Source organism: Meles meles, chromosome 18, assembly GCF_922984935.1.
Source record: "Meles meles chromosome 18, mMelMel3.1 paternal haplotype, whole genome shotgun sequence".
NCBI lineage: Eukaryota > Metazoa > Chordata > Mammalia > Carnivora > Mustelidae > Meles > Meles meles.
The window spans coordinates 46,156,855-46,180,318 of record NC_060083.1 but is presented as its reverse complement, the minus strand read 5'-3'; the positions used below and the strand labels follow the sequence as shown (position 1 = coordinate 46,180,318).

At 59.7% G+C, this 23,464-nt stretch overlaps 1 protein-coding gene across 4 annotated transcripts; it reads right to left on the bottom strand.

Moving 5' to 3' along the window:
- Nucleotides 1-3,479: 3,479 nt before the first annotated feature.
- ADAM11 (ADAM metallopeptidase domain 11) lies at nucleotides 3,480-23,334 on the bottom strand. Of its 4 annotated transcripts, XM_045986303.1 has the most exons (27): nucleotides 23,198-23,334; nucleotides 22,532-22,707; nucleotides 14,335-14,411; nucleotides 14,074-14,140; nucleotides 12,999-13,084; nucleotides 12,817-12,892; nucleotides 12,351-12,417; nucleotides 12,215-12,282; nucleotides 11,776-11,850; nucleotides 11,625-11,696; nucleotides 11,282-11,448; nucleotides 10,693-10,777; nucleotides 10,498-10,588; nucleotides 10,314-10,365; nucleotides 9,713-9,812; nucleotides 9,560-9,631; nucleotides 9,357-9,449; nucleotides 8,858-8,938; nucleotides 8,279-8,329; nucleotides 8,104-8,167; nucleotides 7,778-7,877; nucleotides 7,421-7,540; nucleotides 7,161-7,329; nucleotides 6,949-7,063; nucleotides 6,771-6,861; nucleotides 6,122-6,139; nucleotides 3,480-5,594 (listed from the first exon to the last, which is right to left on the bottom strand). In XM_045986303.1, exons 1-27 carry the CDS (start codon nucleotides 23,265-23,267, stop codon nucleotides 5,579-5,581), a joined length of 2,319 nt encoding a protein of 772 aa, XP_045842259.1. In that variant the 5' UTR covers nucleotides 23,268-23,334; the 3' UTR covers nucleotides 3,480-5,578. The 4 variants fall into 4 exon arrangements, with proteins under 4 accessions (XP_045842259.1, XP_045842258.1, XP_045842262.1 ...); XM_045986302.1 differs by having other exon boundaries at nucleotides 3,480-6,139; XM_045986306.1 differs by lacking the exons at nucleotides 12,999-13,084; nucleotides 14,074-14,140; nucleotides 14,335-14,411; nucleotides 22,532-22,707; nucleotides 23,198-23,334 and having other exon boundaries at nucleotides 3,480-6,139; nucleotides 12,219-12,282.
- Nucleotides 23,335-23,464: the final 130 nt, after the last annotated feature.

The window sequence follows — 23,464 nt, the reverse complement described above, 5'->3', positions numbered from 1 at the left end:
CGTGCTCGCTCTCTCTCTGAGAAATAAGTGAAATCTTTTAACAACAACAACAAAACCAAAACAGAACACTCCAGAGCCCAACTGAAGCATTGCCCAAGAAGGCGGCTGGGAGCCCGCACGTATACTGAACTCGGGGACAGGCTCGGTCTCAGCTGGTGGTCAAATGGACTGGTTGAAGGGCTGTGTGCAAGGTGAAGGGCTGTCAGGCATTAGGGGCGGCCTGTCAGCATTCTGGAGCACCAGGGAGCACCCTGTTCCCTCACAGTGGACCTGCAGGGCAGCGTGTGACCAAGCAGAGACTCTGGCGGAGCAGCATGGGCGATGTTATCCGTGTCTCCCAGGCCTCGTCAGTCTCCCAGAGCAGGGAGACACTTCTCTCCCAAGGGCCCAGGTGATGACCGGCCCCCCAGGGCCCCTGCTGCCAAGGCATCCCCTCTTCCAGGCTGCAAGATCTAAAGACATCTTGGGGGCCACCCTAGCCGTCGCTGAGGCACAGGGCAGGGACATCGCCTGTTCCCTGCTTTTGCTTTCAACCCGGGGAGGCCTAGGGTACCCCCACAGCTGCTGGATCCCCGGGTCAGAGGCGTATAGGGTGTCAGGGTCTGGGGGGGTAGGGCTGGGGTACAGATCTCACTCCCTCACTGTGTCTGTGGCTTCTCACCAAATGAGAATGAATCTCCGGCTTCAAAGGCCAGAAGCTGAAGCTCAAGCCGTTGCTGACAACCCTCGCCTGCGAAGTAGTTTTGGCAAGAAAAGGCTTCCTGGGCACCAAGCCTCAGGCACGGGCTGGCCCTGGGCTTCCACTGCCCTTCTGAAAAGCGGGATAGAAATCGCACTTTATCTGCATCGCGTTCTGGGGGCCAGAGCCGCTTTCAGGGCGGGACGCATCTAGCTCTCTCACTCAAGATCAAGTTAAAATTGCCCAGTCTTGCCCAGGTCATCCTAGCTGCCCCCTTACCTCCGAGTTTGAAGGAGCTCCTTTCCTCTACAGCCCATCCTGGTCTCTCCTGCCCTCCTTGATTTCCTCTCTCCTGGCCTTGCCTTCTTTCAGAGTTTCCTGGGTTGAGACAGTGCAACTTCGTACTTCTGGTCTAGACCTGCACCGTCCAGTATGGTGGCCACTGGCCACATGTGGCTTTTGAAATGTGACTAGTCTAGGGGCGCCTGGGTGGCTCAGTGGATTAAGCCGCTGCCTTCAGCTCAGGTCATGATCTCAGGGTCCTGGGATCGAGCCCCACATCGGGCTCCCTGCTCCGCAGGGAGCCTGCTTCCTCCTCTCTCTCTGCCTGCCTCTCTGCCTACTTGTGATCTCTCTCTGTCAAATAAATAAATAAAATCTTAAAAAAAAAAAAATCTTTAAAAAAAAAAAAAAGAAATGTGGCTAGTCTAGACTGACGGGTGCTCTAAGTCCAGAATACACTCCTGATTTCTAAACCTTAGCACCAAAGACAAACCAAAAAAAAAAAAAAAAAAAAAAAAAAAAAATCAAACAAAAAAAATAATCATTTTATGTTGATTACATGTTGAAATGAGAATATTTTGGTTATATTTAATTTGGTACGTTGTATTAATGCTAACTTTACCTGTTTCTCTTTTTACTGGGGTTACTAGATAATTTAAAGATGCACACATAGCTTGCCTCTGTGGGCCGCACACTTTATCCTTTTGGACAAACCGGTTTAGGCACGGGGATGAGCCATAATGAATCTAGAATCATTCCTTCAACTCAGCAAACAGGGAGCACCTGCACGGCGCAGGGTGAACTTTGTGACCCCAGCTGTCCATCGTGGCCACGTTCAACTCAGGATGGCACGAAGGAGACCCACACGTAGAAATGGGAACTGAAATCTGGACCCACAATCCATCCAGAAATCCTGAACAGGTGAGCGCTGGATTAGGGAGGTGCGACAGAGGCAGCCTGGGTGGTGATCCTGTCAAAGCATCTGGGAGCAGACTACATCAAAAACATACACCTAGGAATTCTTACAACAGTGGCCTTCACAGCACATTTGAATTTCTGGTTCCACTGCACACTCCTGGGGAAATATTCTGCCAGACATGTTCCATGACACGTTCTGAAGCCAAAGCAAGTGCTTTTTCAGATCATCTGTTTGGACCGGATCTGGTGTTCCATTCCAGTTCCACTCCATTCTGTGTTCTGTTCTAGCCCTGGGCACAGCGGCGATGGGAGAGGCGTGCTAGCATCAGAGGGCAGCCCCGTGGCAGAGGGCTGAGGCCGCCTCCCTGGTGTTTCCGCTGCCCCCCCAGTACCCCCTCTGCTCCACAGCCTCCCGGATCTCTGGGCACCCACACAGGTAACTCCTGGGGCTCCGGGCTGTGGCCTGAGGCTGAGAAGCAGGTGTCAAGAGTAACTGTGTCCAGACCTTCACGAATCACCTGTGATAAGCCGCACCCATGCCCTCTGCCAGAAGCCACATTTTTCATCCCCTGAAGGCTCAGCTGTGTGACCCATCAGAGTCTGAAGGTCAGGACAGAGGGAGGAGCGAGGAGGGAGTGGGCATGAGGAAGGAGAGTGGAGAGGCAGCACCCAGAGCAGACCGGGCAAGCCTAGACAGCAGGCAGCCAGCGACTGTGAATTGGAGAAGGGCTCGGCCTGGGCTGCCTGGGTTGCCAGGGCGTGGAGACAGGAGGTGCATGTTCCTGATATCCTGGGGGACTCAGAACAGGGTGCAGACCAGGAACCCAGGCCGCCCCGAGTCCTGCTGTCTCTGTGTGTATACTGGGGTGGACCCAGGAGACCCCCCCACCCCACTTTGGGAATGAGGCTACGTTCCCCAGCTACCGGCTGCTCTTTCTCTCCAGGTGCTTGACCGCTGCTTTTTCTTGCACCCATTCTCTTTCCCTTACGTGGCTCTCATTCTCTGCCCCCACCTCTTACCTTATCTTCCCCCTGAACCCGCCTGGCTTCCAAAGCCAGATACCTCCAGGCCCAAAGCCTCTGAAGGGGAAGATGGGAGGGGCTCAGAGCCTTGGCCGAGCTCAGTCCCTTGCTGCCCCAGGCGCAGAGAGGACAAACAACAAATTCTCTGCAGGCCGCAGGCCAGAGAACAGGTGCCGTGGGACCAGACTAACGGTGTTATCTGGCTTTCTGAAACCTCTTGGGTGGCGAGGAGGGTCTTCTCTGGCTGTAACCATAATATGGAAGTTGGGTCTCCTGGTTTTGAGAAAGATGCTTCCTATCACCTCCCATTCTGCTTTGCCGCAGCCAGAGGAAGGCGGTTATCTTCGCTGGGAAAGCCGAGGAAGCGGAAGGGCTGGCTCTCCACCCATGGTCGCTTATTTCCTGGCCAGGAAAGGAAAAGTACACCACTTCGTCCCAGACTCCCAGCGCCGGGTCCTGGGTGCTCCCTTCCCACCTCCAGTGCTGAGACATCGGGTTTCCTCCAGGGCCAGGGAGGATGGGGAAGGGTCCCGAGTCACAGCGCCGTCGTTTACAGAAAGGAGAGACTGCACATTGGTGTGAGCTCCGTGGAAGCCCCAGGACATGATCTTTAATTGATGTCCCTGTCCCTGCCTCCCTGCCCCGAGCCCCAGATGACATATTTACAGGATGCTGTATGGAGCCATTTCCAGGCCCAGGCCAGTGCAGCCTCCCCTCCTCCCCGGGCGCTGCCTGGGTGGGGCGGGAGGATGCAGACAGCTGGGAGCCGGGTGGACTGGTCACAGGAAGTCCCGCGCGCCCTCCACATCCTCACGCCCACCCCCACGCGTGTGCGCGCACAGGCCTGTCTGCACGTGCGGAGGTATTCACACTTGTGCGTAGATGTGGATCCAAATGCTTGTGCCGGGGGTACCACCGGCTGTGTGCCCGTGTATCAGCGGAGAACGCCTTAGAGAACCGCGGCAGCAGCGCCCAAGCCAGCCCTTCCCCTCCAGCCCCCCTGCTCCAGCGCGTGGGGCTGGCGGAGCCGGACTGGCCAGGGGGCGCCCCACCCACCCCCTTCTCTTGGGCAGTGCCAGCTGGAGCTCAGTATTGAGGACTCCACTGTAGCTGCATCCGGCCACCCAAAAGGGTGTCAATGGGTCTCAGTCCCGTTTGCCCTGAGGGGTGGTGCAGATAAACAGGGAACCATTTCCTCTTCAAAGAGGCCCCAGAAACAGAGGGACTGGATGAAACAGGCAGTTCAAAATCCCTGGGGTGTCCAGAAACCCCTGCTGAGTCTGGATGGGGTATTCCTGGGGAGAAGGGCTCCCTCATTTGTGGCTTTCATCCATAAGGTAGCTTGACCCTCATCTTGCCCTTGCCGGCTGGTTTGTAAGCAGTAGAGCCGAGGCGCCACTGTCCCATGGGTCATGGGGGAAGGCCAGGGGCGGGTCTGAGGACTCCTGCCCTGGCCTCAGCCTGTCTGTCAGGCTCAGCTGCAGTGGGGATCAGAGGATGGGAGGGGGAGAACAACTGTAAACTTACTACTCAGCCCTGCAATGGGGGTAAGGAGCAGAATGGTTTCGACAGGGCCTTGAGGACTTTTCTAGAAGCTGAAGATCAGATAGGAAACCTGCCTTTTTTCTTACCTCCTCTTGTACATCACAGGCAAAACCTCTAACCCTCCAGTCACTGGGCCACCCTTGGCCTTTCCTCCTGGGGAGAGTCCTCTCTGGGAAGATGGCCCAGCCTGGGACCCCTAGGCCATGCTGGGGGGGGGGGGGCACCTAAACCCTGAGTCTGCCCCAGAATCAACCTTCTTGAAAGAGGGGGTGGGTGCTATTTTATATCAGGGACTAGATTTTCTAGACCCCCAAATACATGCTTCCTGCCAGGGATAGCAGGATGGTAATTTTTGAAATTGAAGACAATCTGGGACGTGTGGTCGTTGTGCCCATAACCGAGGCCTTGGACACAGAACAGGCAGCTTTGGTTTGAATCAGCACTCATTCTTCTCTCCAAGCTAAGTAGGGCTGGGCCACGAGGCACGGGCCCTGCTCTTGCCTGGCTTGGGGACGGCTATGTTGGATGAGAGGATTCCAGGTGGGATCATCCCCGGGGAGGGCCCCGGGGGGATGGCTATGTCTCAGTTCCTCCGGTCCCTCCCACACAAACGTCAAAATAACCCCACAACCTCCCTCGCCCCAGCACCCCCAAAGTTACATTCATCAGTTAAGATTCAGTTAAAAAAAAAAAATGTAGATGTCAGCCCCTTCCCCCTAAGTCCCAGAGAGCTAAAACCCTGGTCCCAGCTGCCTGGTTTTGAGGAGGGGCTGTCCCAGGCCCTGCCCACTGTGGGGGGGGAGGGGCATCTCTCTTGCTGTGGCAATCGGTGATGATGAAAGCTACATTCACACAGGGAGAGTTGGTGTGCGAGGCTAAAGCCGCATGAGGTGGGGTGGTGGACCTTGACGGAAATGCCCCAGGCCTGGTCCACCCTGGTGGAGTGAAGGGCAGGGAGGGCCACAGCCCCCCACAACACCCTCCCCCCCCACACACCGTGGGGCCAGGAGTTGAAGGGCTTGGGCCCGGAAGACATTTGCATGGTGCCTCCCTCCACGGCTGGGCAGGGGGCAGCCTCGTGGTTCAGGGCGGAGACGGTGGGCCCCAGGCTCGGAGGGAGGAGGGTGGCACTTAGGCCCCTCCGGACCTGGAATGGAAAGGGGGCATCAGGGGAGGAGGTGAGGCAGGGCCCAGAGGGAGAGCCCCTGAGCCGGGGCCCTGGGAGGTCAGTGCTGGGCCCTAGAGGCAGCAAGTCCCAGGCTGGCCAGGGAGGGGATCTGGTGGGAGTTCAGACAGCGGTGACATGGAAGACAAAACAGATGGGACGCAGAGGTAGGCTCCCCTCCCGGGAGAACGGGGCTTCGGGGGGACACAGCTCCACGGCCCACCTGGACAGTGGTGGTCTGGCAATAGGAAGGGCAGGAGGAAATGGACCAAGGCCTGGGAGGGCAGGGGGGCAGGAGGAAGGGGCAAGGGAGGCTGAGGACTTTCTTCCCGGAGCGGGGCGGGGCTCTCCCACCCCTGTAGTGACAGCAGTAACAGCAGGGGTGGGGGAATCAGCCCCCAGCTCCCCATCAACAGAATGTGAGGTGACGAATGAGATGGAGGAGACAGGGACAGCGGGAGGGATGACGTGGCCGGCGTCACACTGCCCCCTGCTGGGTCGGGTCGTACCTTCCCCGGCGGATGTTTCTTCAAGGAGCCAAGGAGACGACAGGCAGAGAGAGAAGGGAAAAGGAGCCATCAGTGACCTTGCCCTTCTCTCAAGGAGGGCCTTCCTGGCTCCCATGAGACTCCTGGTCCCAAATATGGGCCAAGGTCCCCAGGACCGGCTCGCTAATGACAGGCCTAGGGAGAGATGCCTGGGTTTGAGTCCTGACTTGGCAGGTCCCTCCTCTGCACTGTGAAGGCATTAGACCAGCTCGAGGGCCCCAGACCCAGATGCCCACAGACCACTGTGGGCCAGGTGGGGCCTAGGAACGGAGGACACACCCTGTTCCCACCAGCCCCTGCTCGGCTCCTGTCCACCGTGCTGGGATGCACTGAGGCCCAGTCTTCTCCTTTTGCAAGAGAAGCTGGGAGTCAGGATTGTTAATGTAAAATCTTTTGGTGTTTTTGGTTGTTTGCTTTTCCATTTTTAATGTCTTGGAAATATGAGCAAAACAAGACCATGTGGCTGGCTCGAACTGTGATGTGTGAGCTCCGGCTTAGCTAACTTCTCAGGGAGGCCCTTCAGCTCCAACAGTCTGGGGTTCTGATACCCCCCAAAACACCGCGGAATGGGGGGCGCACACGCATGTGTGTGCATGTGTGTGTCTCTTACTTAAATCCCCAGCCCGTGCCTCCCAGGACGATGGCTGCGACCAGGACAGCCCCTGCGATGGAGCCGATGATGATGTTGGTGCCGCTGGGACCTGGGGAGGAGGGCAGGGCTCGGTTGGCAGGGACAGGCATGCAGAAGGGGAGAGACAGAGCCCCACCCCGGCCGGCTCCAACCTCACCCTTGTATCTCTCTGTCTCCCCCGTGGGGGGGGACGTGGGCAGGGGGTTGTGAATGCTGCAGTCTTTGCCTGTCCAGTCTGGCTGACAGATGCACTTGCCTTCATTGCTGCAGACCTAGAGGTGGGGTTGGGCCAGTAGAGGTGAGCGGTAGAGTGGGGGGCTGTTCCCTTTCGGGAGCCCCTCCCACCACCCCTGGCCTCCAGGCACTCACCCCGTGGTGGGAGCAGATCCTGCGCTCCCCGCTGCCAGGGCAGGTGCTGAAGTTGAAGGCCGAGGCTGGCAGGCACCGATGATCCAGGCACAGCATATTGGGTCCGCAGGCTGTGCCGTCTTCCACGTAACTCAGGTCGGAGCCATCAGCCAGTTGTACGTGGCCCCCCCTGGGGAACCGGCATAGCCAGCTTCAGCCCTTGCGCCCAACCCCATCATGGCTGCAAGCTGCCCCTCCCCAGGCATGTTCTCAGCCCATACCTGCAGTCCAGCTCCTTGCCCTGGTGGTAGAAGGTAACACTGTTGATGTCTCCCCCTAGATCCCCCAGCCGAGGAGCTCCAGAGATGTTGACACAGAGGAGGAAGCCACAGAGCACATCCCTGTTGGGGCAGCGTGAAGACAGTGGAGCCCCAAGTCTGACCTCTGACCCAACTGCTACTCCTACTACTGAACTTGAGTCTTCCCTCTCCCCACCACCTGAAATTTCCCATATTCTGCACTGGGACTCCTAGGCTTGTCCTAGAACCTGCTGTCCCAACTCTGAAAACAAAAAACAAAAACAAAACCCTCCTGGGTCCCAGAGCTGGGGAGGCCAACCAGAAGCCTTGGCAACTCACTGTTTATTGCACTGGACCCAGCCTGACCCCTTGCGCCCACAGTTCCCACGCTCTGTCCCCTCCACATTCAGCTTCTCATAGCAGAAGCGATCGGCAGCCGCTGTAAGGAGATGATGCCAGGTGTCACCCACTCACCCCAGAACCCACCCCAGGACCTCAGGCCTGTACCTCCAGCACTCTGGCCTGACCCCTAATCCCGCTGGGTCTCTGAGATCCTGAGAGCCACACACTTGGTAGAGGTTATTTACCAGAACTTACCCCTCCCCAGCCTCTTGATTCTGGGTCCTCCAGTGTTTCCTCTCCCATACCCCTAGCCAAAGACTCACCATGGCCCCAAAGGGCTTGGCACTGCCGATCCCGGGTTTTGCAGCGACCTCCATAGCAGCGGCCCTAAGGTGCAAACAGGAGACAAGGGACTGAGACATTGAGTGGTCGGAATAGACAGAAGTCAAAAGATTGTTATTGAGCCAGAGGTCCAGAAGGGGAGGGGCCCCGTCATACCTGTTCATGATCGCAGTAGTAACCATCCAGCTTGTGCAAGTTAGGGGGACACTGTGGACAGAGGGGCTGGTCTGAGCAGAGCAGCCCCAGGACTGAGAGTTGAAGATAAAGGGTTGTCAAATGCCCTCTCATGGGGCTCATAGTAGTTCAGGGCTCTTCCAAGTCAAGGACAAGAGGTCTGGCTCAGAACTCAGACCACACAGGTTGGCAAGTCCCATAGCCTCTCCAAACTCCCTGTTTCCTGTAACTACTTTACAGGGCTGGGAGAACTTAATGCCATGTATTGAGGACTTAAGAGATGTTAACTAATAATATCATACACTCTGATCCCGAGCGCACACCAACCCCGTTCCAGGCCCTTGGAACCCCAGCCAGACTATTCTGATTTAATGACGTTAGGAGCAAAACCAGGAGGCATGAAGAACTCGTTTCACAGGCGAGGAAAACGAGGCTGACCAGCGGCGGAGACGCCAGCAGCAGAGTGGAGGGGCGCAGATAACAATAGCCCCGCGGAGCCAAACCTATAAGGATCGGGGTTGCCTCGCCCGGGGACCCTCGGGGCGGCTGGGCTGGACAGACCTGGCTGGAGTCCCCGGTGCAGGTCTCCGCGATGTCGCACTCGTTCACTGCCTCCCGACAGGACACACCCCGCGGCTCGTACTGGGAAGGGGATGCTTCGCAGCTCAGCCCAGAACCGCGTACTCCGCGCCCGCCCTCCGCGAGGCCGGCCCCTGAAGCCCCGCCCCTCCCAAGGCCTGGGGACTCGGCCCCTCCTCGCCCCGCCCCCCGCCGCCCCAGACAGCACCGCCCCCAGGCCGGCCCACGGTCCCGCCCCTCCCACCGCCACTTGGTAGGTGCCCCGCCCCATTTCTCATAGCCCCGCCTTCAACAGGCCCTCGGGGGTGCACGCCCCGCCGTTCTCCCTATCCATTGGCGCTTTCTTCGCCTCAAGTCCCGCCCCAACATGTGCCCCGCCTCCAGCAGCTCCTCCTCCCTAAGTCCCGCTCCTTATCCCGACGTCCACTGCCAGGCCTCCTGGTACCGCCTCCATCCCACCCCGGCGGTAGGTGCCCCTCACCTTGCAGCGGCGACAGCAGAGTCCGTCGCTGCACATGGCGTCGTGAGTCAGGGTGCATTTCTTACAGCAGTTCCCGCCCGCCCGGCTGCACTCCTGAGGGATGCGGGGACAAGGGGAGGGAGGTGGGTAAGCCTTGACCTTCCTCACCCAGACCTTCTCTGGCCCGCCCCGGTCCCGCACCTGGCGCCGCACCCGTCTCTCACCTGCACCGAGCCACAGTCGCACTCCTCCCCCGCCTCCACGAAGCCGTTCCCACACTCAGGCGGGTCCAAGAGCTGGACGGGGAAGCGGTGTCAGGAGTCTGGCCGGGACCTTGCCCAAGCCTCACTCCCACATCGCCGCCCTGGGGCTGGTACCTTGAGGGGCTTGTTGAAGAGGCAGCTCCCGCCTCCCTCCTGCAGAAACTGGTTGTACTCGTCGATGCTGCAGCGCGAAAACTTGCGAGGCAGGTAGAACCTGGGCAAGAGTCAGGGGACCGAGCTGCTGAGCCCCGCCGCTCTCGCCCCTTCTCAAGATTGGGGATGGGGTGCACGGGGGGACTCGGTGACCATCTCGAAGAGGCTGAGGATCTATGTGCCCGGCAACAGTACGATCAGCCTCCTGCCTGCTCATCAAGCGGAAGTGGACAGGGGAGGTGCTCCTGTCCCCTTCCCGAAACCTCAGGACGGCTCAGAGTTGGAGGTAGGAGAGCTGAGGGGAGAAGGTGCCTCCACGTGAGGCTCTGGCGGCTCCCAGTGGCCACAGCGCACACTACAGGCTGCCAGCTTCTGTGTGCGGGGCCCGGCGGGGAGCGGGAGGACGGGGATGGACACTGTGGGTCTCCTTGGGCAGGGTCCTCAGAAAACTGGGCCCAACAGCCAAGCCTCTTGAGGCCACTGGGTCCAAGACTGCTGCCCAGCGCTCCCTATGGTTGTTCCTCGCCCAAGACCCTGCCCTCGACTGTCCCCAAGAACTCACCCTGTGTCTTCCATGATGCAGCCCAGCCAGTTGTCCGGACATTTGCAGTCCCCTGAGAGGGAGCAGATGGGTGTAAGGGAGGGTGGAGAGCTACCCCCCCTCCCATGGACACCCTCTTCACTTCTAAGGTTGCTGGGAGTGGGTCTGGGCTGGTCGTGGGGCCGCACGCGGTCTCCTTTGATACCTGCTGAGCTCCGGTGTTTATTCCACATCATGCCCAGGTTCTGCCCCAGCGTCTGGGCCAAGGTCACCGCCATGGCGCCCATGTTGTCATACTTGGGGTGAGGAAGATGGAGCACACAGATGTCTGCATCCCTCGTGCCCTTCACATCTCCCTTTGGCCCCCACCCCCACCCCAGCCATGCCCCACAGCTCTCACCTCGTTCACACCCCCACCCCTGGACAGGGAGCAGATGCCCCCCACGTAGGCAGCCCCGCTACTGGCGCTCTGGAAAGTCCTGCCCCTGGAAGGGAGAGGGTTGTCAGGAGAACCCCGTGGCCCTGCCCACAGTGGCTTCCCTAGGCTGAGAGGGGCAGACTGCGGAGCCTCCTGCACGACAGCCCTCCCTCGGGGAGGGGAGCCCATCCTCATGAGGCAAACCCCTTCCTCTCTTTGGGTTTGTTTGCCCAGGAGCCACGTGAGAGGCTCCTATGAGATCATCTCTAATGACAAGGACCTTCTATCAGATTTTTTTTTCCTTCTATCTGAGCACTGAGTCCCTGAGGAAGGGATGCTGGGACAGTTTGAAAGAAGAGGGGACAAAAGGGGAGATGAGAGGCGGAGGAAGATCAGTGGGGACTGGAAAAAGACGCATCAGCCTAAGATACAGAGGGAGATGCCCAGCCTGTGGCAAGTGGCTGGGGGGCTGGTGTAAGGTGAGCCCAGTTCCCAGACCCCGCAGGAGCCCCCGGCACAGAGCGAGCAAACAGCAGAGGCTGGCGGGACCCGGGTGGCATGGGGGACTCACGAGAAGAGATGGGTGGCATCACTGGGCTCAGGGAGGCCCTCCCGCCGATAGACCATGAGCCGGGCTAGGGTCTCCAGGAGGTCATCCTGCACCTGGATCTTGTCCCCATCTGCCCACGTTTCCATGGCAACCAGCACGATGCGGGTATTGAGCTGCTCCTTGTACATCTGGGCCCCGAGGGAAGAGGAGGAGGGTGGGGGCACAGGGCTGGAGGAGGGCCTCAGTCTGTCTCTCCAGGAAGTGGGGATCAGGGGCTGCTAGGGCCCGCCAGAGCTCACCCCAAGCATGTGTGCAGCGGGGGCGCTGGCAAGGGAGGGGAGGGAAGGGAAGGAGGGTGGCTCACCACATCCGCCAGGTTCACAACGGACTTGGCAAAGTTGCTGGTGAGGACCACCGACTGGCGCATCTGCTCAAACTGGGAGGAAAGAGAGTGGGTGCAGGGCCAGGGTGCTTCTGGCCCCCCTCCCCGAGTTGCCCCTAGGCTGAGAACTTACCAGCTGGTGGTCGTTGACCACGATCAGCTCCACATACTTGGTCTCACTGTGCACAGTAGGGTGGCCCCGGCGGACCTGGGCGGTGGGTGGGCACTTGGGGTCAGTCCCCTCCATGCCCGGCATCGGGGCCAAGCCGTGGGCAGACTCGGAGGTGCTGAACTCCAGTCAGGGATAATGTTAGTCCCCCCACTGGTGGGGGTCCCCTCTCCACCCCCAGCCTTGGTAAGAGGGCAGGCAGCCTCAGTTTGTCTGTGATTCAGGCGGGTGTAGACACAGGCATTAGGAAATGGGGTGGGGGGATTCCTCTCAGGCGTGGTACCCTGGCCCCCAGCCACATTGGTCTGAGCCCTCCTTTGCCCCCGTCATGGATGGGGTGTCCTTCTGCTCTGGACCACAGCCTGGGGTCTCTGCAGCCCGAGGTCTGTGCGGGCCCCCGTACCTGCCTTTTCCTTCTCAGCCTCGGCCGGTTCACAGGAGCAGAATGAGCAGGGGCAGCAAATAGGCACCCTGGGGGGAGGGGACAGGTGAGGGGGGCACACCCGGCCCCCTCCCCAGCCCCACTTTCCCTCCCTTACCTGGTTCCCTGCATCCAAGAGGGGCTGGGAGGAGAGGGGTCCGGTAAATGAGGTGGGGAAGGGGTCCCTGAAATGAGGGGGAATTAATTCTTGGGGGGGCCGACCAGGTCTGCTCCTGAACCCAAGTGGGGGACAGCTCCAGCCCTTCCCCCCACCCCATCCCAGGGTGACCCAGAACTGGCCAGAGCTCCCATGTCGGATCTGATCTCCCAGATGCTCAGATTCCGGGGTCAAGACCTGGGGGCGCCCTGAGAGATAGGGGCAAAGGACACTGGAGCCTGATGGGAGGTTACTTGGGGGACAGAGGGGACATTGGAGCTGAGGGCACAGAGGGAGGGAACCAGAGCTGGGGTGACTGAGGAGGGCAGTAAGGCTGAGGTTACCAAGGGAGGAGGCGCGACAGCCATTGGGACAAGCCATGGGGATGCGCAAGTGCGTAGCTGGGGGGGGACCGTGAGGGGCTCACCTGGGGGGGTTCCAGAGACCGGGCCATCTCGCGGGGCTCCACGATGTAGGTGAAGTTCCCATCAGAGAAGACCCCACTGCAGAGAGAGGCGCAGGTCCCCACCATGCATCCCCAGGCCAGGGACAAAGGCTCTTCCCTTCCCTCCACACCTTCCCCACCCGGCACCTCCCGCCCATACTCACTGCAGCCCCTGGCAGGTGGAGAGGGCGGCAAAGGAGTGGGGGTTCCCCCGGAGCTTCCCCTGATAGTAGCAGTGGTCCCCGGCCCCCTGGGGGAGCAGCAGAACATGAGCAGACATGAAGGCAGGAGGAGGGGTGAGGGTCCCCACGACCGCTCGGTGTGGGTGGCCGTGGTCTCGGGGTGCCCCCCGCGGATCGGGAGCCTGGTCCTACTCTGGATGCACTCCTAGTTTGCTCTTTCACCTGGGCTGGTGCCTAGTCTCTGGGCCCCCTTCCCTCCCCTACAAGATGAGGAAGTTGGGCTACATCAGCGGTTCTCAGCATGTGGGGGGGCTGGTGCGGGGTTCATCGATTCCTCTGAGAAGAAGAGCTGGCACTTGGGCCGGGCACTGTTCTGAGCACTCACCGACGAGAGTCCGGAGTCTGCAAGAGCTGTGGGTTCAGCCCCAGCACTCACACAAGGGCACACATGGTGTGTTCACAGACACCACAGCCTCCGTGGACGGCCCCGGGACACGGTCTGTGGCTGAGCAACCGTGAGCGCCATGTGTCCTCAGGGCCGGGGCGCTCAGGTCAGAGGGGACAGGCACCCCCTCCCTGCTCCTGAAGAATTACTTGTGCTCCAGTTACTGAGCTGGCTGGTTGGGGGGGGGGGGAGGCTATTTATAGACACTCATTCATCTTTGCTCAAGCCCCTGGGCCTCTGGGGCTGGGACCCTGGTGTCCGAGGCAGCCAGGACTTCCCAAGGCCTTGGTGCTGAGTAAGAAGGGCATTTCCCCAAATGCCACCTCTGAGAAAAGTCTGGGCAGGGAGCAGGGAGGGTCCTTGAAAGCCTCGGAGTCAGGCAGAGAGGCCAGCTGGGAGTCGGCGCTGCAGTGGGGAACTGGGTGAAGGGAGCTCAGGCTCCACACTGTTCAACACGCTGCTTGGACTCCAGCCCTGGGGGCCTCCATGGGGAGAGATGGAGGGTCCCAAGGGGCTGGGCCCACCCAAATATAGAGTATACCTTGGATCCCATCTCCACGGACCACCTGTCCCTTCATTCCACCTCCCCTGGCCCCTTCCAAAGGCACTCACGGTGTTGTGCTGGGTTGTTCCCTCCCGGCTAAAATGACGTTCCACATATTGTGAGGAGAGGAGGTGACTGAAACAGACAGAGAGGTGGCAGAAGGAAGGAGGGGGTCCGTGCTGGGGGCCGGGTCAGTCTTGGGTCCCACCCCAGCTCCGATCTAGGTCCCTTGACCTGGCCCTGTCCCCATCTCCTCACCCACCCAGGTCAAGGCCATGCCCTGCCCACCCGCCTGCTGCCCTTCCTGCTAGGCTCAAGGCCACACTCACTGGTTCAGCTCCAGGTCCAGAGTGAAGTTTGAGTTGAAGGCTGGGATGACGAAACTCACTTGGGCCAGGTGGACAGGCTGGGGGTGGGGGGACGGCAGAGGGGAGTCAACCCAGGGAACCTCAGAGCAAGGAGTTGCGCTGGGGAGGGGATGGCCCAGCCCAGCAGCTAAGGGGAACCATTGATTTGGCGAGAAAGAGCTCATCATCCTCTGAGACCCTGTTCCTTTCCTGGGGGCAGGGGCAGGTGTATGCATCCCAGAGCACAGCCCACCCTCAGCCAGGGCATGGTGAGCAGCATGGGAGGCGGGTGCCAGCCCACCCTCTCTGGTGTAGGAGCCCCCCAGGGCTGGTCTATCTGAGCAGCAGGGATGAAAGGCAGTTCAGCCCACCCGCTGCTTCAGGTCGGGGCCTCCCTGCTGTTGGCAGGGCCAGCCCTGCCCTCACGAGGTCGCAAGGGAGCCCCTAGAAGTACCATGGAAAAGAGGCAAACTAGAGATGGGGTGCAGGGTGACCCCCGGGCCCTGTAAACCGGGCTCCTCTCTCCTGCATCCGGGGCCCAGCCTCCATTTATGGAGAAGGCTTGGACTTTGCAGACAGGGTGGTGTGGGTTAGAATTGGAAGCTGGAGTGATGGGTAGATGACATCCTGTCAGGAGGAAAGAACTTGGCTCCTCTACCCCCAAGTCCATTGCCCTCTCTGCCTTGCCCAAAGCAGTTCATCTTTAATATTTCAATCCCATGGTTAATTTTTAAACACGGAAGTTTTCCTGATAAATTTTTCAAAGGGGCCTTTGCAGTGGGGCTGGGAGGCTCCAGGTTGTCATGGCGACGTACCAGGTCTGAGCAAGATGGCTGCCCTACCTGGTCTGGGCACCCAGCTTCCACAGGGAGTGGGGACTCCAGGCCTGAAGCTCATGTGCCTGGAGAAACAGTGACCTTAAGAGAAGAAGGGGCAGGAGAGTCTGAGCTCAGGGGATAAGGGGGGCTCTCATGTCCCCACTCCAGGTCTCATCACAAAAGACCCGGGGAAACGTATCAAGGTCCTGAGAGGGACTAGAGCCTTCTCCACACCCTTATTCATTTCAGAAGACTGAAACCGAGACCCCCAGGTGAGGGTCCCACCACTGGGCTGTGCCGGTGTGAGGCTTTTGTCTGCTGCCTTTCTCCTGGGCTGCAGGACTGAAGGGAGCCCCAAGGTCACGAAATCTCATAGCCTGTGCTAGTTGGCTTCCTTATCAACCACCTAGATTTCTCGTTTTTACTAAGTGCTATTATGTGCCAGGTACTGTTCTAAATACAAGTATTATCATATTTGATCTTCACCACAAGCCAGGGGGACAGATGTACCTGCTACCCTCCTCCGGCAGACGGAGGACAGAGGACAAAGGACAGAAGGACAGAGAGCCTAACTAACTTGCCCAAAGTCACACAGCTAAGAAGTGGTAGAGCTGGGATTCAAGCCTGCAGAATCAGCTTCCAAGGCCTTCTCACCGCAAAGGTGAAGCAAGATGAAAATGGCCCCGTGTCCATGAGAGGCCCTAGGAGAGGGGTCTTAGGTGGGGTGAAGGGTCAGAGCTCGGGTAGACAGCCCTCTGAGCTCCAAGGACACTGACTCACCCCATCCCAGGCTGACTGAGCTCCAAGCTCTATCCCAAGCCCCCAGAGTGTCGATCAGACTTGAAATAGAATGTCAAGGACAAGGAGTCACTGCTTTCCTCTTCCTGCCCTGGCCTGGACCATCTCTGCTTTCTCCTTGCCCCTGGGCCTGGACTACCCTTACCCTTCCCACCCCATGCCCTTGGCTTGCACTGTCCCTGCCCTCCCTCTCCTCTCCTCTCCTGGGCCTGGTCCGTCTCTGCCTCCCCCCATCCCCTCCGGGTCTACCTCTGCCCTCCCCTGCCCTCAGGTCCCACTTGTACTTTCTGCCCCCACCCCCGCTCATAAGCCCCCATCTCTGCCCCTACTGGCCCCCCAGAGGAGCAGCCCATCCAGGCCCCTTGCCCTGAGTCCACTTTCTCAAACTGTGCTGCTTCAGAGATGACCCAGCAGCCTCCCTGGGCCTCAGGTTTCCCACTGAAAATGGTACGATGAGCCCAGAGAGACGCAAGGCTGTGAAGCAGGCTTGGGTGGTGAGGGTCATCCCGGGCCAGGAGAAGTCTGGCAGCATCGGCCCTCGTGCTAGCAGAATGTCCCACTCAGGAAGTCAGTAAGCTCACTCCTACAGCCTCCCGCATCTCTGTGCAGACCAAGCTGACCCCCACTCTGGGCAAAGCCCAGACTATTGCAAGAGCAGACACGAGGTCCTTCCTGTCCCCACCACCTCCCGCAGCCTCATTCTTTCCCACCTGCGGAGGCCGACCCTGGGTGGGGCTGCCCCTTCCCCAGCAGGACCCAGGGCCCAGGCCAGATAAGGGCACCCGCTGCTGCTGGGGCTGGGGGCTGGACGCGACAGGAGGCAGGCCCAGGGAGGGCTGGGGAGCCACCAAAGGTGCTGGAGGAAAGGGAGGGAATTCAGAAGGCTGGGCAAGGGCTACATGAGGCAACCCCTGTCTTCAGGAAGAGAAAGATCAGGCAAACCCGCTTCAGTCCCCAGGAACTCTGTACCCCAGGCAGCTGGGGCGGGGGCTCCTCCTGGCATCAGACTCCTAAGACCCCACCCACACCCCTCACCTGAGGGCCTGAGTTCTAGCAAAGCCAAACCACTCCTTGCTTGGTCCGCCTCCTGCACCTGACCTGCCCCTGACCTCTCCCATTATCCCTCAGTTCTTCCCCTGGGAGCCCCTCCACCCCTGCCTCCCACCCGCCCTCCTCTGTGCCCAGCTCAGCGCTGCTGGTGACCGGCCGGCCGGGCCTCGACCCCGTGCCCTGCTCTTGCCTCTCTCCCCAGCCATCCGGCTCTCACGTGCCCTGGCTCACTGGATCTCAACCCGCCCTGGTCGTCTGGTGCTCATTTTACAAATGGGAGGCCAAGGGAGAGACACTTGGAGGTGACTGGCCCAGGGCCATGCTGGGGAGGTGCGGGGTCAGATCTCAGCCCGGGGCTGGAGTTCACGTCTGCCCCGGCAGCTCGGCCACCTGGCTTTGGCGACTTTGCCCTACCCAAGGCTCTCTTGTCAACAGCCCGTCCACCCCCAGGCATTGGCTTATGCCCCATATTGGGCTCAACCAGATTTGGGATGCAGAAGGAAAGAGGCAAAAATCCCACTGAAGTCCCAGAATCATAAATACAGACGCCAGGCCTCTACCCTATACCCCAAGAAGCACTGTCTTGGGAAGGGGTAGATTGAGGACCTCGGGGTTCTCAGATGCTCCAGTAAATTCGAGTGTCTAAGCATTGCCCTTTAAGCTGTCACCGCAAATCCCTCCTCTGGAACCCCCATCTCCTCCCATGGCTTTCCCCTCCTCCTCCTCATCCGCAAAGCCCACACCCCACCACACAGAGAGGGCTGTGGCCCCTCTACTCCTAGGCCTTTAAGCACACACAGCATTCTGAACATCTCTGATCACCGATTCAACTTTTCACATGACACGCCCATCTTCCCGGCCCAGGAGCTCAACACACATGTTGAATGGAAAAGCATCAGAAGGCTTGAGCCCCAGTTTCCCTATTGGTAAAATGGGGTTGTCATGAGGGTTAGACGGAAGCCGTTCTTAACACATTATTATCACAAGGACTTGTAATCATCAGAACAATCGAAGAACGAAGTGTAAATGTTCCAGCTGAACAGGGCTTTGAGAAACTAGATGAACCACATGGGCTGGGTCGTGGCACATGGCGGGGAGCCAGAGACGCAGGGACCCCACCTGGAAGATGTCCCCTCCCCACAGCTCCACGATGTGCTGGAGCTCAACTGGTCAGCGGGACAGTGGGAATCCCAGACAGAGCAGCTGAACAAATTTCTGATAATGGGATTTGACCTATATTTTTGAGGACAGAGTCACTTCCTTAGAGGGTCATGAGTCCCTCTGGGGTCAGACTCTGGGCAACGGGGTCCCTCTAGACAGCCAGAAGCGGGGTGATCAGGCCAGGCCAAGCCCGCAGGCCAGAGTCTGGGTTGGGGAGAACTCAAGACTCCTGTCGCGTTGTCCCTACCCCTACCAGCACAACCTGGAGCTCCCCCAAATGGCCAGGCTTCTGTTTCGGACACCCACCTTCACGCAGGTGCCAGCTGCCCGCACCCAGCCGTGGACACTCAGGAAGAAGGGAGGCCTCACAGATGTTGAACATCTGTTCTTGCCAGATCCTAGGCAGGACACCTAACAGACATCATCGCCTCTGATCTTCCAGGCAGCTGGGCAAAATGGAGTCAACTCTTAGCCCCATTTTTTATGGATGAGGAACGTGGGATTCAGAAGGCAGCAGAACCAGGAGCCACCAAGGCTGCTCCCCCCACCCTGCAAAGTCTTTCAGAACCAAGCTTAGCCTCCTGCGTGAATGATCTCTTCACTCAACCTCATGGCCGGGCTCACAGCTGGGCTCAGTTCATGGCCCTCGACTCTGCAGAGCAAGTGGGGGGTCCAGCACAAGTCTCAGGGGTGGCTTCCGGCCACCAGCAGCCCCCACCCAGGGGAACCGCCTCCTGCCTCCAATCCCAGGACAGAGCTGTGACCTTGGCTGCACAGACCAAGCATGGCCATGGCCTTAGTGGGGTATGAGGGCTCCAGGCACAAGGCCCTGTGGCTCCCTGCTAAGGACTGCCGTCTAGTAAGGGCTGGGGACTGAGCCTTGCCAGATTGGCCCCAACCACCTACAGCAAGAAAACACAAACACTGAAACACACACCCTCTACCAGGGGCTTCGGGGGGTAGCATTTCCAGTAAATGCAGGTCTGGACAACTTTCATAGGAGCTCACCCCAGTGACTGGGGTCCCCCCTCCTCTGTCTGGCTCTGATAAGTCTGTCTTCTAGGCCTGGAGCCTGGAACCTCTCCACCCCCTATCCCGTTTGCTTCCCCACATCCTGCCCTTTTCTTGGTTCTGAAGGAATCTGGGTTTCCCTAGGGGGAAGACATGACCCACACAGCAGCTCTGGGTAGATTAGAAAAAGAGTCCCCTCAGAAACATGTAGCTGCATGAGCCCACATATTTCATTCAGTCCACTTGCCTGGGCTCCCTTGTACAGTGAACAACCAGCCCAACTGCACATGGTGACCCTGTTTGTTCTTCTGTCTCATCCTTCAGCTTTAGGCTCCCTGTGACCACAAGTTTCTGCACTTCCAGAAAATCCCCCACCTCTCTGGGCCTTAGGCCCAGCCTGCTTCTAAACTGGACAAAAGCAAGATGTTGAGAGCAGTGGCGAAGAGGGCAGAGGGTCCCCCGTGACACCTCTCACTCACTCTACCCCTGAGCAGGAGGCAGGCAGACTCAGAGTATCAACCTGGGGCATCAGCCTTGACTCAGCTACTTAAGTGCTGTGTGACCTTCCTTGTTACTTGACCTCTCTGTGCCCATCTCCCCACCTGTAAAATGGGAATAATGACAGCCCCTTCTCCTACAGCTGTGATGATCATTACATACCTCAATACGTGGAAAGGCATAACACTGTCTGCCCCAGTAAGGGCCCAGTAAATTGTCATTTCTCTCTCTTCTAATTCTTTCCTGGCTACCTTCCTCCCCTCCACACCCGTCCCACCCAAAAGCCAGGAGCCCTCAGCACACAAAACCCTTTCCTATTACCACCTCCAGGAGATGGATTAGGCCGAGATTAATATTACCATCATCCCAATTTTAGGGATCAGGAAGCTAGGCCTCAGACAGGTGATGGGACCTGGCCAGAGCAGGTGAGTGCCTGAGGTCCCCCCACCCAAGTTCTGCCGGCTAGAGTGCTCCCCAGACTCGCCACCTGACCCACAGCAAAGAGAGATCTTGCCGCTGCCCCCACACCTTGCTGGGCCCAAGGTCCCAAACCGATGCAATAATTCTGGACAGAGCCCAACAGCGCCAGGGCGTGGCACTTCCAGTTGGGACAGGGGCTCCGGGCAGCTCGGGCCCCACCCTCAGCCCTGGAAGGTCCAAGGCCAGAAAGGGGTCCAGGGAGAAACGCCGGGTAGGAGCAGAGGGTTGCAGTGTCTCCTTCCAGTCAGGGGGAAAGATTCTGGACATGACTTTTTGTCTCCCTTGGCCTTCTTCCATCGTGCTGGGTGGTGTTGCCCCGGGGCCAAACAGATCCCTGGATGCGGAATGGTGCGGTGGGAGGCACCTGGTCTTGGAGAGAAATGTTCTACTGATTGGGATCTGATGGACTCTGAGCAAGTTACTCAACCTCTCTGAGCCTCAGTTTGCTCATCTGTAAAATGGGCAGGCAAAAGTTTACCTGCCTTGCGGAGTTGTGAGAAATCCACCACAGGGGAGACTGAGGTTCAGGTGAGGCAGGGCTACGAGTCCCCTAGGGAGGCTGCAGGGAGGTCCCTGGAAAGGCTCAAGGCTAGAGAGACCCCCACTGGAGGTGAGCACTGCCCCACAGATCCACGAACCCTCCACTCCTACCCTCACCCCCGCAGACACCTCGTTGGCCACATCCAGACTTGGTCGCTCAGACACGCATATGCCACCCACTCACCCAGCTGAACGACACCCAAAGAGACTCCCTATCACCTCCAAAACCAACTCATCAAGCCCAGCTACACCCATCCTGGCGCCAGTCCCAGGCGCCATCACAGCCCGGAACCACCCCCCACTCTCCATCCAGGAAGGACTGGGCTGAGGAGTACTTCATTCTTCATCTCTACCTGCCCCCTGCCTTCGTCCCTCACCTCCCTCTGACCCCACCACAACATCGCTCCATCTTCCATCTGGACCTTCCCTGAAGCACCTGCCAGGGGCCCCAGCAGTCAGGCTGGGTGGTCAATCCCTAGCCAACACGGGTGCACAGTTCTGGGGGGAGGGGTGACCCCAAGAAAGAAAGCTGGACCAAGGACGAAACTCAGGACACCCCATCTCTGGTCTTGGGACCATCCCTACGGCCCATTTCCCACCCCCTCCAAGGAGCCTGAGCAGACACTGAAGGCAGCCTCCAGCCCCTTCCCTCTCACCCCTGCCCACTGCAACCCACCCCCACCCAGGCCTGCCTGCCCAGGACCATTAAGTACCTCCTCCCCCTCCCTGCCTTGAGTGATGGTCCATCTATTATGCATGCTGCCTTCCTGCTCCATTCCATTTCCCGCCTATCCCCTCTGCACCCCCCCCACAAACCCCTCCACCCCCCCTAAGGGCTTTTAACCAAGTACATTAGGCAGGGCCAGATGCCAGTCTGACAGATGTCTGTAATGCTAGCCTCCGTTTCCCTCCTTCCTCCCTTTGCCCAGCCCAATTTACCTCCCACCACTCCCAGCTGCCAAAACTTCCCAGGCTGTAGCCCTCCTCGGAGTCTCTCCTCTATACTTCCTATTCCTGCCAGGCCTTTGCCATCTCGCCCTCCGCTGCCCCCGTTGGCCTGGCTAACTTTCAGCTTCCAGCTCCTGGAGAGCCGAGGCATGCTGCATGAATATTCCATCTGGGTAATTATTATTCACATGATATTAATTAATTATTAATTGCAATTAATCTCCTTCATTCCTAACCTTCCTCTGGGAGGCAGGAGGGGCCTGGCAGCTGAAATGGATGGGGGAGGGGGCCGAGGGGGTTGGGGAACGGGGCCGGTGGAGTTGGCATTTGTGGGTGATCTTGGGGCCTCCAACCTTTTTCCAAGGCTCCATGCTCAGCGAGGACAGCAAGAATTGACAAGCCTGTCAGTGCACAGAGGGAAACTGAGGCAGGAGCGAGCATTGAGCTTTTCTAAGAAAGACCTCGGAGGGTGGCCGTGAGGAGAAACAGGAGCCCTACTTAATCCTTGCTTGGGCTCTTAGCTGCCTCTCCCTGCCTCCTACTGCTCTGCCCAAGCCCCATTTGATGTAGAACCACTTGCTCTGGCAGGAGGGGAGTGGGGGCGGGTAGAAGGCTGACCCAAGGCTGGACTGAGTCCTGCATTCCAGGGTCCACCAAGGGCAGGAGATCCCCATAATGATTGGAGGGGGACCTGGAGTGAGGTGGGTGCTCCCCACTAGTGGGCTCCAGCACCCATCTGGTAGGTAGCCCATTGTACAGAAGGAGAAGCTGCAGGAGCCAGCTTGGGGGGTGGGGGCAAACCCTGGCTGTGGGTGCCCTTCCTTGGGTTCCAGGCCTGCTTCAGCCCCCTGGTCTCACCACCCAGCCCCACTCACCGGGCCCCCTGGTGGCTCCTGCCGGACCCTGGTGTCCAACTGCTGCTTTCGGACCTCTCCCCCGGAGCTCTCCCCCACCAGACGGCTGGGCTCTGTGACCTCAGGGGCTCCCGGCTGCCCCAACTGGGGTGAGACCCGCCAGCGCAGAGCTCCGAAGGGACCCGGGGTCCCAAGACCTGGGGAGACAAGGCCAGAGCTGCAGGCGGATACCCACCGAGGGGCAGGAGACTTGGGACTGGGGTGAGTCCACCTCATCCTCTCCACGCTGGTGTGGCCCTTGGAGCCCCGGTCGGGGGCAGGGAGGGGGGTGATCTGGGTGGGAAGACCTGCTCCCCTGCAGAGGGAAGAGCCAGATGGGGAGGGGACAGGAGCTTCCCTCCTGCCGGCCCGTCACGACTGCCCCCCCACCCCAACCCGCAGAGACCTGCAGAGTCCGCCGGCCGGTGGCAGGGGGCTGGCCGCGGTGGGGCGGGCCAGATGGGGACAGGTGGGTGCACGCGCCCTCCCTCCTCCCTGCCCTCCCCCCCCCCCCCCCCCCCCCGCGCTCGGACCTGCTGTCACCCCGAGCACTGCAGGAAAATGTGGCTGCAGCAGAAAGCGCCGCAAAACCCGGGGCGGGTGTAGGGAGGGCGCCAGGGCCGGGGCGGCCGGGCGGGGGGCACTCACCCGGCGGGGGGAGCCGCGGCAGCAGCAGCAGCAGCAGCGCCGCGAACGCCCAGCGCCGCAGCCGCCTCATGGCTCGCTCATAATCCTCCGGCTCCGGGGGCTGCGGCTGCGAGCGGCGCGGCGCGGGCGGGAGGAGGCGCGGGCGGGAGGCGCGGCTGCTGGAGCCGCGGGCGGGGGCGCCGGCCGGGCGGGGGGCGAGGCTGGCGGCCGCGGCGGCGGCGGCGGCGGCGGCAGCGGGGCGGGCGCCCGGCTCAGTGCGCTCCGGCC

Excerpts from the sequence above, each read along its gene's own strand:
- ADAM11 (XM_045986302.1), bottom strand. The coding sequence starts at position 23,267 with ATGAGGCGGCTGCGGCGCTGGGCGTTCGCGGCGCTGCTGCTGCTGCTG. Across the intron at positions 22,708-23,197 it reads GCCGCGGCTCCCCCCGCCGG|GTCTTGGGACCCCGGGTCCC; the intron begins GTGAGTGCCCCC and ends TTGTCTCCCCAG. Across the intron at positions 7,878-8,103 it reads CCAAGCCCTTTGGGGCCATG|CGGCTGCCGATCGCTTCTGC; the intron begins GTGAGTCTTTGG and ends ATCTCCTTACAG.